The 13,845-nt window shown below is 46.6% G+C and overlaps 1 protein-coding gene across 5 annotated transcripts in view; it reads left to right on the top strand.

Moving 5' to 3' along the window:
• Positions 1-13,845, top strand: part of RPS6KC1 (ribosomal protein S6 kinase C1) — a 316,680-nt gene that overhangs the window by 240,770 nt on the left and 62,065 nt on the right. For 2 of the 5 annotated variants that reach the window (XM_042925688.1, XM_042925685.1), the window contains one exon: positions 6,143-6,542. The exons of 1 other annotated variant lie outside the window; for it this stretch is intronic. In XM_042925688.1, coding sequence (XP_042781622.1) covers positions 6,143-6,189 — 47 coding nt within the window. In that variant the 3' untranslated portion in view covers positions 6,190-6,542. Of the gene's footprint in view, positions 1-6,142; positions 6,543-9,279; positions 9,306-11,068; positions 11,092-13,845 lie in introns of those variants that run through there. 2 more of the 5 variants (XM_042925694.1, XM_042925693.1) reach the window with 2 other exon arrangements.

Raw genomic sequence — 13,845 nt, 5'->3', positions numbered from 1 at the left:
CAGCGTGGCGTCCTACAATTAAACGCAATTCTGGCACAATCTACAAGGAGACAGCGTTGGATTCCACCAGCTAAGGGCTCAGTCCCGCAAGACTTTAGATGCCAGGTGCAAGCCCAGCTTCTCACTTGTGCTTCTGACCGACCCACCGTAAATCAGAGGCTCCCATGATCTCCTTCCCCTCTGGACTTGATTAATTCGCCAGAGTGGCTCACAGAACTCAGGGAGATATGCGCTTACATTTATCAGTTTATTATAAAGGGATATGACAAAGGACACAAAGTAACATCCGGATGGAAGACATGCATGGGGCAATGTATTTGGGAAGAGTGTAGAACTTCCATGCCGTCCTGGCATCCCACTCTCCCCAGATCACCAATCACGTGTTCACCAACCTGGGAGCTCTCCAAACCCTTTCCCTTTGAGTTTTTTTTTTTTTTTTTAATAGGGATTCTTTTTTTAAAAAGTCAATTTTATTATTTATTTTGAGAGGGAGCAAGCAGGGGAGGGGCAGAGAGAGGGAGAGAGAAAGGATCCCAAGAGGCTCTGCATTGTCAGTACAGATCCCAATGCAGGACTGGAACCCATGAACTGTGAGATCATGACCTGAGCTGAAATCAAGAGTCAGGTGCTTAACCGACTGAGCCACGCAGGCGCCCATGTCCCTTTGAGATTTTATGGAAGCTTCATTATATAGGCATGGTTGATTAAATCACTGGCCTTTGGTGATTGATTCAACCTCCAGCCCCTTCTCCTCCCTGGAGGTTGGGGATAGGACTGAAATTTCCAACCCTCTCGTCATGTGGCTGGGTCTCCTGAAGACCAGCCCCCATCCTTAGGTACTTTCTAAATGTCACCTCACTAACATAACAAGACACATGTTTGTCTTCTGTCTTAGGAAAAGCTCAGTGCTAGAAATGGGGCCAAAGACCAAATATATATTTCTTATTATAAGTCACAATACTAGAGCTAACTAACCTGTGACATTGGGGACTCTATCATAAGGAGATGGGTAGGACTTGAAGGCCTTCGATAAAGCTGGGTTATTGAGCAGAAGTCCCGTATTTCTATGAATTTTTCCATATTTCTGACTTGTATCATCTCCCTCCATATTGGCAGGTGACATTAGATTTTTTTTTTTTTTGTAAAAAAAAAAAACACTAATTAGCAGATTCTGACTGCATACTTACTATGGGTCAGGAACTTTCAGAGCTGGAGGGCTATGGGCTCAAATTCCATTTTATCAAAGTTTTTGTGGTGATGTCAGTTTTGCTGAGTAAACAGTTTCCTGTTTTTGCCCTGAGCCACTGGGCACTATAATCAGAAATCAGCAATTTCCACCCTACATTTTGAATTTTGTTCCTTGAGGAATTTGTCCCTTGAGGGCCCTACCGGGAAGAGCCTCTGTGATCTGAGTTCATGCGATCTGAGTGAAGTGCTTGCCTCAGTGCCTGGTACCCAGTAACTTGGCTGTGACTAGTATGATTGGTTTATCAGCACTGGTGACATTGTCTCATAGGTTCCTACAGGGAGCGATCATCTGTTTAGCAGATATTTATTGAGCACCTACTATGTGCCAGGCACGGTTTTGGCACTGCAGATGAAACAGACAAAAATCCTGGTCCTAGTGAAGACAGGACATGTTCTACCGGAGACAGGAAATAAACAAGTTGATCAGTAGAATATATAGTGTGCTAGATAGTTTGAGTGCTATAGAGAATACTAGGTAGGGAGAGGAGACTGAAAGTGGACGGGGGTTTCAGTTTGGAGGTGTCAGCTTTAAATAGGGACCTCAGGAAGGCCTCTCTGAGAAAGTGCTCTTTGAGCAGAGAGAGATACGAAGGAGGTCGGAGTTAGCTCCTAGATGCCTGGGGAAGGAGCCTTCTAGACAGAGGGCATAGCAAATACAAAGGCCCTGAGACAGGAGGAAGCCAAGAACCCCAAGGAGGCCAGCAAGTCCAGAGTGAAGTGAGTGGGAGGAGCTGGAAAAGAGGAAGTCTCAGAAGTTATAACGGCTGGTTGGGCAGGGCCTTGTGGGAGGTTCTGGGAACTTCGTAGTTTACTGTGACATAGGGTATGATAGAAAGATATTGAGCAGACGGAGATGAGATCTGATCTGGATTTTAAGAGGCTCTCTCTGGCTTTCATGTTCAGAAATAGACCATAGGAGGACAAGGGCAGAAGCAGGGAGACCAGTAAGGAGATGTATTAGTTTCTTATTGCTGCTGTAACAAATGACCACAAATTTAGTGGCTTAGAACAACACAAATTTATTATTTTACTGGTCAGGAGGCCAGAGTCCTAAAATCAAGGTGTAAGCAAGACTGTGTTCCTTCTGGAGGTTGTACAGCAAAGTCCATTGACTTTTGCAGCTGCTAAAGACTGCATGCACTTCTGGACTCTTGGCTTCTTTCCTTGTCTTGAAACCAGCAGGACAGCATTGTCATCTCTCTTTCTCTGACATCTGTTTTCGTTGCCCCATTTCCTTCTTTGACTCCAACCCTCCTCTTTCCCATATAAGGACCCATGTGATTAAGTTGGCCTCATCTGTATAATCCAGGATCATCTCTCTGTCTCAAGATCCTTAAATTGATCACATTTGTAATGTCCTTTTTGCCATGTAAGGTCTTCACAATTTGGGGGGATTAGGATGTGTTCATCTTCAGAAGGCCATTATTCTGACTACTGTAGGGGTTAGTGCATTTGTGTAGGTGAAGGATGAAGGTGGTTTGGGCAAAGGTAGTGAGAAGCAGTTGGATCCTGGCTATATATATCCAGCTGCCTCATATCTTGGGCCAGTTTCAGCATGGAAGCTTCCAGAATTCTGTGGGTCTGTGGCATAGGCATCCCCTTTTTCATTGTCATTTAAGCTGACTTGGGCCTATTTCTCATCCCCCTGAAACTAAGGAACCATAGACAGTTGTGGTGGGAAGGAACTTCAGAAGCTATCAAATCTCCTATTATACCTTTATAAATTCTTGCTTTGTCCTGGGCCCATTGATAACTTCTTGAGTGGTTTTTACCAACTTTATATTCTTTTATTGATCCATTCAGCATTTCCTAGGCATCTGTTGAGTGTGCTGGTCTGTGCTATGTAAAAGTAGAAATAGAAAATGTAAGAGTCATGATCCTTATCTCTGGGAGATAGGGACCTATTTGCAATCTCTTTGGAAAGAAATCAGAGAACAATTTTAGAGCCAAATGTGAATGAGAAATGAAAAATGCAAGATTCATGCATCAGTACCAAGGGAGTGAAGAATGTGGAGACGCTTCTTGGAAGAAATAACAACAGGTCATGGATTTTTAGTTTTCAATGGGGACCCTGTCAAGAGAATTGCCAGCTTTTAATTTTGCTAAGAATGAGCATTAGAAAAATTCTTACCATCCCTATTCCTATCATTTTATAATAGGTAGGACATTTAAGCATCCAAGATATAAAAAGGACGTGATCTCAGAATAAAGGGGGAATCTCTTGCATAAAACATTTTTAGCTTTATAAAACCTCAATGCTTTATTTTTCTCATTTCATGAGAGTCATTGTGGATTGGCACACCTCAGCCTAGAGACAAAAGGTTGTTTGGGTTGTTTATAGTTTGGATTTCTGACTTCATTGAACGTGACTCTCTCCTTGTATTTCTTTGGGCTCTGACTTCAGATGGCTGGTGATCAGATGACCAGGATCTGGTGTCTTGCTTGTGGATATTCTTAATTTTTTTAATATTTATTTATTTTGAGAGAGAAAGAAGGAGGGGCTGAGAGAGAGAGAGAGAGAGAGAGAGAGAGAATCCCAAGCAGGCCCCACACTGTCAACACAGAGCCTGACGGGGGCTCAGTCCCACAAACCACAAGATCATGACCTGAGCTGAGATCAAGAGTCAAACGTTTAACTGACTGAGCCACCCAAGTGCCCATTGTAGATACTCTTGAACCTTGTCCTGCTACTGGCTCCTTTACCAGAGGGAATTTGGGGAGGCCAAGGAGGGAAGAGAAATGAAGACCAGTTTGCACTGGGGCATCTGTGGCCATCTTGTGGTGAGCAAGTGGTTGGCCCAAGTGATAGTCTAATTCGACATGGAGATTTTGGGATATTCTGTGGGGTTCAGTCGTCATGATTTTGTTAGTTTCCCATGGCTTTTACAACAAATGACCGCAAACTAGGTTGCTTAAACAACAGAAGCTTATTCTCTTATAGTTCTGGAGGCTGAAGCCTGAAATCAAGGTGTCAGCAGGGCCATGCTCCCTCTGAAGGCTCTAGGGAGAAAGGCTTCCTCACCCTTCTTAGCTCCTGGGGTCGGCCAACAATTCTTCGTATTCCTTGGTTCACAACTGCCATCACCACAGTTTCTGCCTCTGTCCTCCCACAGTGTTCTCTCTGTGTATCTACCCGTCTGTATGTTTGTCTCCTCTTATAAGAACATCAGTCACTGGCATTAGGGCCCCTCTAAGCAAGCAACCCCCCATCTTAACTAATTATATCTGCAAAGGCTGTATTCTCAGATGATATCACATTCTGAGGTTCTGGTGGATTTGAATTTTGAGGAGACACCATTTTGGGCTGAAGGGTGTTCCTTCAAAATTCATATATTGAAGACAAGCCCCAGTACCTTAGAATATGACTGTCTTTGGAGATGGGGCCTTAAAGCACGAGCTAGGGAAAAATGAAACATTGGCGTGGGCCCTGATCCAATCTGACTGGTGTTCTCATGGAGGTTAGGACATGCAGAGACAACCAGGGATGCCCACACATGAGGAAAGACCACGTGAGGACACATGAAAGAGGCGGCCATCTTCAAGCTGAGAAGAGAGGCCTCTGGAGAAACCAAACCTGCCAACACCTTGATCTTGGACTTTCAGTCCCCAAAATGGTGAGAAAATATGTTTTTTAGCCCACTTAGTCTGTAATATTTTGTTATGGCAGCCTGGGCAGACTAATACAGACACCATTCCATCAGTCCCATGCCTGATAGCCTTTATTTTTAGCTTAGGCAACCCAGTGTATGATGGAGGGATTCCAAAGTGGATCTCCAGAGGTCTGTGCTTTTTGTTACCATTTGCTCCATATCTGTTCCTACGTATGGGATAGATGTGCCATGCTTGCAGGGTGGGCTGGCAAGGGAGGGGAGGGAATGGGTGCTTTGACACCAGATGCTGTGAGATGGCAGCACTCACATAGACATCCGGAGGCCATTGTCACTGGGCAGATTCTGCTTAGGTAAATTATGGATTTGCCACGTTGAGTGTTCTCTTTAGTCCCAGGTTCAGCAGCCATGTGTACATATTAGGGCCTGTGAGAGAGGGCTGGGGCGGGGGTCCTAACAGCACTGGTTTCCCTGCTCCCAGCCTCATTATGGCTCCCAAGGAACTCTGTCTGACCCAGGCCAGCCCTGCCCCCTTTCTGCACCCAGTAAACATTGCCGGTTTGCTTTCTCATGAATATGGATTTCCATCATCCCTCACTGTAGGGATAGATGTTGGGGGCAGAGCTGTTGATTACATTTTCAGCCAATCATGCCCATTAGCAGCGAAGAGCAATGGGCATTATGCCTCTTCAGTGAGGAGCCATTTGCATTTGGTTGGGCCCTGCTTTCTTTCTGAGCATCCATGGACCCTCAGCGCACTCAATTACTCCTGCATCCGGCTCTTCCTCTGTGATGCTCTTTTGCTTTCTAAGTGTCTTGATTGGATTCGCCAAATAGCTTGGTGCTAACTACAGCTGCTTAGCATATCCCTGGGTGGAGGGTGATAAGGACATCAGGGCTTGGGGTGGCTGAAACCAGCAGGAAGCTAAGATCTTTTCCTTTCTCTTTCTGCCCACACCTCTCCCCACCACCCCTACTGAAAGAATCCCCAGTCGTGTGGAGGGAGTAGCCCCAGCAGGCCTGGAGGTACATGCTGGTACATTTTGCATCTTTGTAGGTGGGGGAGCTAGAGGCCTTCCGCCCAGAATTCCTTGTCCAGTTCCTGATTCTCCACCTTGCTCCTGGGAATGTTGGTTTCCTGGCTGCTTTGGGGCTGGAGGAATCTCTGGGGTCTGGCCCAGTTAGATGCCAAGTATCCTGTACCACTTCGACTTCCAAGAAAGAGGCGGGGGGTACTTGGGCCTAAGCAGAGCCCATCGGGAAAGCAGTCTCCCCTTCTTTTGCAGATATTCCAGCGGAATCATCGGGCCATATGGAAAAAACGGAGGCTTGACCTGGGAGGCGGGCGTTTTCACGTCCTGTTCACAAATCCTGGCGATCAATAATGTGGGAAGACAATGGGAATGCCACAGGGTCTCTTTCTGTCTCTCGCAGGATCATGTTATTTTTAACCCCCTTCTGCTGCCTGTGGTCCTCTGGAAAGCCTGTCTCCAGAGTCACAAACGTTTGTTTGCTCTTCTTAAGGTTGAAGCCATTTTCCCTCCCTGCTCTGGGCATCGCCTGTACGTACCCCCCTACCCACACACCACCCCCCCCTCCCCGAGTTCTGCTGTGTTACTGGGGATGCCGTTTTGTTTTCTTTCCCTCCTTTGTTTTTGCCTCTTCAAGAAAATGAAAGTGAGCACCTGAGAAAAAGAGAGAGAGAGAGAGAGAGAGAGAGAGAGAGAGAGAGAGGAAGGCAGAGGGGGAAGACTGCAAGCACCAAATGATCTGAGAATGATAAAGGAAGGTTACCTGTGTGTTTGTCAACAAGACGAAATAAATAAGAGCAAAAAAAAAAAAAAAAAAGGACAGCAGTCAAAGGCAATCAAATATGTATTTAATTAAAGCAAACATAAAAATAAAAGTTACATGTTGAATCAATAAACTGCACTTTTTTCTACATGCATTTTGAACAAGACAGATCAGAATCTTGCATGATGAAGACATAATGTGTCATAATAATTAGGAACACAGACAAAAGAACAGCTAATCAGCATGCAAATGTATGCAGTTCTGGTGATTCAGATGAGGCAGATTTCTACCTCTTTTTTGCTTGATTCATCTTCATTGCTAATCATCTGAAGGCTGCCAAATGTTCACTGACACTAATGTATTATAGGTCAAGAGAGGCAGGTCTTCACCTATTACCCCCCCAAACAATATGCTTCCCTTCCCTGTTTCCTCTTCAGGATTTTCAGCAATCACTGCCAGATGCAATCAGACTCCTTGAATAGGAGCAACTGAGGCTTGTTTGTGGCTCGGATTCATTAGAATCAGGAGGCTGAAGAAAGGAATAAATTACTTAATTGCACAAAAAAGTTGCAGCCAAAGTGACGGAGAGAGAGACTGATTGTGTAGATGCGCATTAGGCCACTCTTGGAATGGGGCGTCTTAGAATAGCTGGTAGTTTGGCCTCACAGATTCAGACAGATTTGGGTGTCCTCCAAAACAGATGGCTCCACATACCATCTATTCTTCTCTTTGTCAGGTTTTACCATTTATTTGATCTTGGCCCCTCTCTGATGCTGGTTGTATTAGTTGTAACACAAATATGCATTCAGATCATATCCATTTAGTCTGGCCTCTCTCAACTTCTGTTCTTCATCTTTCTCTTTCTTTTTTCTTTTCTTTCTTTCTTCCTTTCTTTCTTTCTTTTTTTTCCTTAGGAGATGGTCAAGTAGAATAAAACCCTTGCTGTCCACCTCCTGAATGCTCCTTCCCATGAAATGCAGGGCATGGGTGGGAAGTTTGCACGAGCCTGTGGTGCAGGGATGTGAGCCCAGCCTGAACAGAGGAGGAGGGAAGAGTTGCTTCAATGGGGCAAAGAAAGAAAAAAAAATAATAAGTCAGTGTGTTTTCAAACCACCGGGATATCTTTCTGGCCTCGGACTAACAATCTGTTTAAAGAAAAAAAAAAAAAAGCACACTATGAACCAGGGCTGTTCACACAGAACCAAGGAAGAGGAAACAAAACCATGCTGAAGAGCCTTGCAAATGCTTCCTCCCTTTCCTCGGACACTCTGGCATGTGTCTCCAGCCATGGCGCCTCTGCCTCAGGCCTTCTACTCAGGTTTTTGGTCATGTGCCCGACTTGCGGGTGGTCTTAAGGTCTTGAAGAAGTCACTTCACTTTCTCTCTGAGGTCCCTGCATTGCTCGTAGCTGCCCTCTCCGTGTGTCTATGTGTGTATATGTGGGAGTGGGCCTGTGGTTGGGGGGGTGGGGGGAGTTGTTTGGAGGAACGGGTTGATAGAAGACAAGAGGCCCTGGCAGGGAAGAGATTGGGAAAGAAAGAATTATGTTAGATTTTTATTTGGGGGGGGGGAGGGAAGCATGAGAGAGAGAGAGGGGACTGTTCTGGTATTGTTGAAAAAGCAATGGGCTCAGTTGGTTTATCCAGCTGTGTTCTGTCACTTCTTCTCTCAACCTCCCTTTGCTCTTGCCAATCAGTGTTCCCTCGCCTGATAGTCTGTTTCTCCAGATCTTTCCGAGCCTGGGTCGCCCCATCATTCGGGTCTCAGCATCAAGCCCACATCCTCAAAGGGTCCAGCTCTGCCCTCCTAAGGTCAATTAGTGGTCACCCATCCACTGTCATCTCTACCTTGTTACCATGTTTTTATTTCCTTTATAGCTTTTAGTACTATCTGAAGTTTATTGTTATAAACACTATTTACTTATTTATTTAATTTTATTTACATGTATACTATCCATTGGCCTATTAGAGGATAGGTTTTGTTTGCATTTTAGTCTCCTATCCTCAGTGTCTGTATCCAGGTCTGGCCTTCGGCAGACACGCAATACCTATGTGTTGTTTAAAACAATTATTTCTGGAAACAAAGGTCGCCTAGAGATCAAGTCACATTAACCGTCAACTCCAAGAGGTTCCCCCAAGTTATTTACGGAGTTGTGATACTGTGGCAGATTTTGCTAGAGGCTAAAATGTGGGCCACTGGTCTCCTTTGGTTGTAAAGATATTTTTCCCCTTTCCCCTTAATTGATGGGTAAGCCAGGTGGTGGCTTCTTGGAAAGAAAAGACATTTCTTCTTTTGAGTTCACGGTTCATGTTGTGTCCGCTTGCTATGAGCTGGGAGTCCGCCATCTTTGTGGTTCTGTGCCAGCCTCTGGGTGGGAGCAGGAAGGCTGGAGGTCTGGGTGATGTGAGGAAAGTGGGGAGGAGGAAGAGGAGAGCAGAGAAGGGGAGATGAGAAAATGAGGACGTTCTAGACAAAGGAGGGTCAGAAGGCTCCTCCTCGGGTTGACATTGCAGACGTTAGACTCTGGAAATTAGAGACACTGCAAAGGACCCTCACAATAGCTGAAATGCTGAGTGGAGTGCCAGGTTCATCTCTATTAATTATATGGCCTAACCGCTTTCTTTTCCAGGAGCTGAATAAGCCGAGAGGGTCATGGGGAAAGGAGTTTCCTCCTCTGGTTGGATCGTGCCCTTTAAAAATTCTTATGTAGACCAAGGTTCCAGTTACTAAGAGTTGCATCTCCCACCCCGGAGCCCTATTCAGGGCTGGGTGTGAGTTGTAGCAGGGAAGTGAAGGAGAAGTCCTTGTCTGCTGATTTAGAGTATCACGTGGGCCATTAAAAAATAAAATAAAACGAAACAAGTTCTTCTTTTTCTAGAACTTGCCGTGACTGATATAAATGGAAATTAAATTCATCTTGGGGCTTGTTTTTCTTTCTGTGTCTTACAGTTGGAATGATTCCTTTCTCCCAGGAAGCTCAGCGAGGCATTTCCCAATGGCCTTGATCTCATTTCCAACTTCAGGGGACCCACGGGGTCACAGATTTACGGGGAGAGGAGCGGGGGGCAGGTCCTGAGTGAGCAGCTCAGCTCCGGGCATTTTAATTCCACATGGAGTTGGCAGAGAGAAGGCCAGAGCAGGCCCCAGACCATCTAATCCCTTATCGCGAGGACCCCAGCTCCATGCCAAGAACTCGACTTTTGGAGAATGGCAGTCTCCTTGGGGGAGGCTCTCATCTCTGCAGGAAGCCAGCAGGCAGAATGGACACCACCAGATAGAGCCTTCTGTAGCCAGTCCAGAGGCATCTGATTATTCACTGGATGATTTTTTTTCTGGTCCAAATAAGCCTCATATCCCTTCATCAGAACAAAGCTGGGCTTTCCCACTCTCCGGCTGGCGGAGATAGCTGTCTTAGGCTCCTTGGAAAAAGCTCCATGGTTACCTTTCTTTCCCTTTTCCTTAGATCTTTTTGTTTGTTTGTTTGTTTTCTTTCTCATAAAGTAAGAAAGACATTCTTCTGTGCCTTGGCAGACAGCTGTCTGAGGTCCTTCCTCTACTGGGGTCTCACCGTTGGAACCCCCCCACCAGCCCCTCCCAGTCAAACAGGCCACAAAAGCTCCTCCTGCCTTGCTTTCACACCGTGTCTGAGGGAAGGAGCCGATCTCTGCGCCAGCAAGTGAAACCTTGGCACCCTCTCAAAGAAACCTGAAGTGAGAAGGGTTCAAGAGGGAGGTCGCTTTGTGCCGAAAACCTCCCGCCGCAGTCTCCCCACCAGCTTGTCCGAGGGCCTCCTGTGGGGGCACCGGAGAGGTGGGAACTTGGTGGAGATTGTGGCCGCCCTGGCTCCTTTCACCATTGCTTTAACTTTAAAGAACCTGAAGTAAAAGATTCCCATGGGATAAAGGAGAAACCCAAGCCCACTCCCCTCCCGTCCGTGCCTGCTCTGGATTGGAGATTTCAGTCTCAAAATGCCTCACTTCCCCTAACCACCAAGTTAGTTCACTGACCCTCTACCTGGAAATGCCATAACCGAATGGCCTCTCTGTTCATGTCGCAGGTTAATGTTTCTTTAGCACAAATACACATTTATTGTCAGAAGCCGGGGAATCAGATAATTAAATCACCATCCTGTTGGAGTCCAGGAGGCAAGAGAGACATGTAAAAGATTAACTTTCAGTCCAGGGTGATGGGTAGCTGGATGTCTCTGGCTTAGCCTGGAAGTTCCCAGGCAGAAGCTCTTCCTGCATTGGACCTGCTCCATGTGCTATTGAGGTTATTAAAGACTCTTGATCCTGGTGACCCATGGCCGCACCTTTCTCAGACTCAGGGGTAGGGAAATTGGCAATTAAACCCCAGTTGGTGTGACTATTAGAAGAACAGAGAACCACCCTGAACCTCTTCTCATTTCACTCATGCAGGGTGGTGACCAGTTCTGAAGGCAGAGGAGGAAACTTCCATGATGTCATGGGAACAGGTGCTACTATCCACTATTGCCCCTTTTCTTGAAAAAGGTGAATAGTGAAGGCTCCATGTTTTAAATGTCTAACTCTTGGGTTTGAATGTTTTCTTTCTCCCCTGGGAGGAGAACTTCTCATGGCATCAGCAGCTACGTTCAGAATTAATTGCCAAAGCGAGAGGAGATCACATCTCTGTTGCGCAGCCGTTCACAAGCCAGGGAAACTACAGGAAGAGTAGAATCAGAAGGTACATTTTATCTTGGCACATGGAAGAAGGAAACAGAGAAAGATGGTGGTAATGGTTGTCTTTTTTGTCATTTGAAGGAAAAATAAAGAGAAATGAGCATTTAGATATTGCTTGGCCCATGGTAGGAGGTGAAGAAGTATCCCTCTGTGGGTGCTAATGTCCTGGCACAGGAGACTCATGAACTAAAGTCTCTCTGGTTTTCTTTTTGTTGTTATTTATTTATTTATTTATTTTGAGTGGGGGGAGGAAGGGAGGGGCAGAGAGAGGGAGAGAGAATCCCAAGCAGGCTCCACACTGTCAGCACAGAGCCCAATGCAGGGCTTGGTCTCATGAACTGTGAGATCATGACCTGAGCTGAAATCAAGAGTTGGACACTTACCCGCCTGAGCCACCCAGGTGCCCCAAAATCTCTCTGTTTTAATGACATGTGGAGGGTCCATGCCTAAGAAGAATGTTGGACTTGATGAACTCTAGGCCCCCATTCTTTTGTTTTAAAATGTTTTTATTTATGTATTTATTTTTGAGAGAGAGAGAGAGTACAAGCAGGGGAGAGGGGCAGAGAGAGAGGGAGACAGAGAATCTGAAGCAGGCTCCAGGCTCTGAGCTGTCAGCATAGAGCCTGATGCGGTGCTCAAACTCACGAACCATGAGATCATGGCCTGAGCCAAAGTCGAACGCTTAACCGACTGAGCCACCCAGGTACCCGCCACCCACCCCCAACATTCAACTCTTCAAGTTCCACTTGTCTATAAGGTAATCAACATCATTGACTCGGTGCCCCTTCCATGCAGGAGGTGGTGCCCCTCCCAGCTGCCAATGTCTACTTTGCTCTAGTTGGAATCTGAAAACTTGGGCCAAGGAAATGAAAGCAATGTGGGAAGAGTATTGGATGGTGGGGTCAAAGCCATTTTAAGTTCAGTGTGGGCAATTATTCCTTGAGCAACTACATGTTACGGCCCTGCCCCAGTGCTCGTGTGGGGAGTTGGGGACGAAGAAGCTGAGTGGGGCTTGCGGAGGTCCTCTGTGATGAGGCCGGACAAAGTTGGAACAGGGCCTCTGCACGGGAGACCCCACAGCCCTGGGGTTGCTCCTCGTCTGTTAATGTCTTGGGGCTGGTGGGCTCAGACAGGCAGGGCTAGCCGCCTACGTAGGGAAGTTGGTGGTGTTGCTATTATTTGGTTTTGAAGGAGGCCATGACTTTTGTGTAAAACAGAGGTGTAAAAGGCTGCGGTCCTTTTGTGTGTGGCCACAGCACTACATCACCCTGCAATTCTCTGAAGGCTCCTAAGGAACTCGCGCCGGCACATGAACTCATGGCCTCTCTCCTGGCCTCCTCCCTCACTGCCCGCCCAGGCCGCCTTTGTTTTGACATCTTTTTAAACTCTCCTCTCCATGTTTCCTGTTTTCATGGATCTTCCCCTTCTGCTGTATTTTTCCTGTGTCTGTTTGGTCTCCCAGATGTTGCGGCCACTGGTTATTTTGGTAGCTATCTGGTCATCACAAGATCTAAAAAAAAAAAAAAAAGAAAAGACAATGGAAAAATCCTATATTGGAAAAAAATTTCCATACATGAGTCCTGGGTTTCATGATGGGCCACCGCGATGTTTCAGATGCATAGCCTGAGTGTTGTAATGACGGAGCCAACCAGCTGAGATGCAGTAAACTCAGTCAAAACACCCACAGTTCTTTCAGATTGTGCCACTTCCTTGGAACCCATCGCAGCCACAAGCACGAAGTTGGCGCTCGCTGAACGTTGGCTGAATTAAACTTGTTAAGCACCGGACCCTCCCTGGAGAGATTATTTTTAGGTGTCACAGCTCACGGTCCTTTTTACCATTTCTCCACGAGCTGTCATGTAGAAGAAAATGAACGGGTACAGCAATCCGGTCAATGATGGTGGAGGCCATGCTTGTCTGTATACGCGAAATAAGAGAAATCCCACAGAAGACATATGTTGCTCCGATGGGGACTCTAATAGATCTCTGGCACCAGGACGGCCGACAGTGCCTGGGAATTTGGCCTGAGAAAGGCCTATAGGAAGAGTCTCATTAGTTAATTCAGTGCGGGCCAGATCCTGCAGGTAGGGAAACTGTTTCCTCAGACACCATTCAGTCAGTGACGCTGCAGGTAGTTGTGGTGGCACAGCGGGGCCGTGGATTCCTCCCCGTGAGGAGGGGTGTTTTCTCCCTGCCCTGACCACACACCATGTTCCTGTCCAGAAGACCGACTTCAGACGGGGTGACGGTAAAACTCGCTCTTCACATCTCACTCTTGCGTACCTGCCACGGGGCAGACCTGGCATGGTGTGTGACTGCTGACAAAACGGACGCACGTCTTTCAGTGGATTTTCCCAGCACTCCACAGATTAGGTAGCGGAGGCATTATCCTCTTGCGTGGTTGGGCTGAATCTCAGGGCTCCAAGGGGCCAAGAGGAAGAGCTGAAAGAGTAGGAGGTAGAAAGCAGGCCTTGGGAGCTCTCACCATGTGTCTT

The sequence above is a fragment of the Panthera leo genome, chromosome F3 (assembly GCF_018350215.1).
Source record: "Panthera leo isolate Ple1 chromosome F3, P.leo_Ple1_pat1.1, whole genome shotgun sequence".
NCBI lineage: Eukaryota > Metazoa > Chordata > Mammalia > Carnivora > Felidae > Panthera > Panthera leo.
The sequence above is the reverse complement of the archived record's forward strand: the minus strand, read 5'-3'. Positions and strand labels throughout refer to the sequence as shown.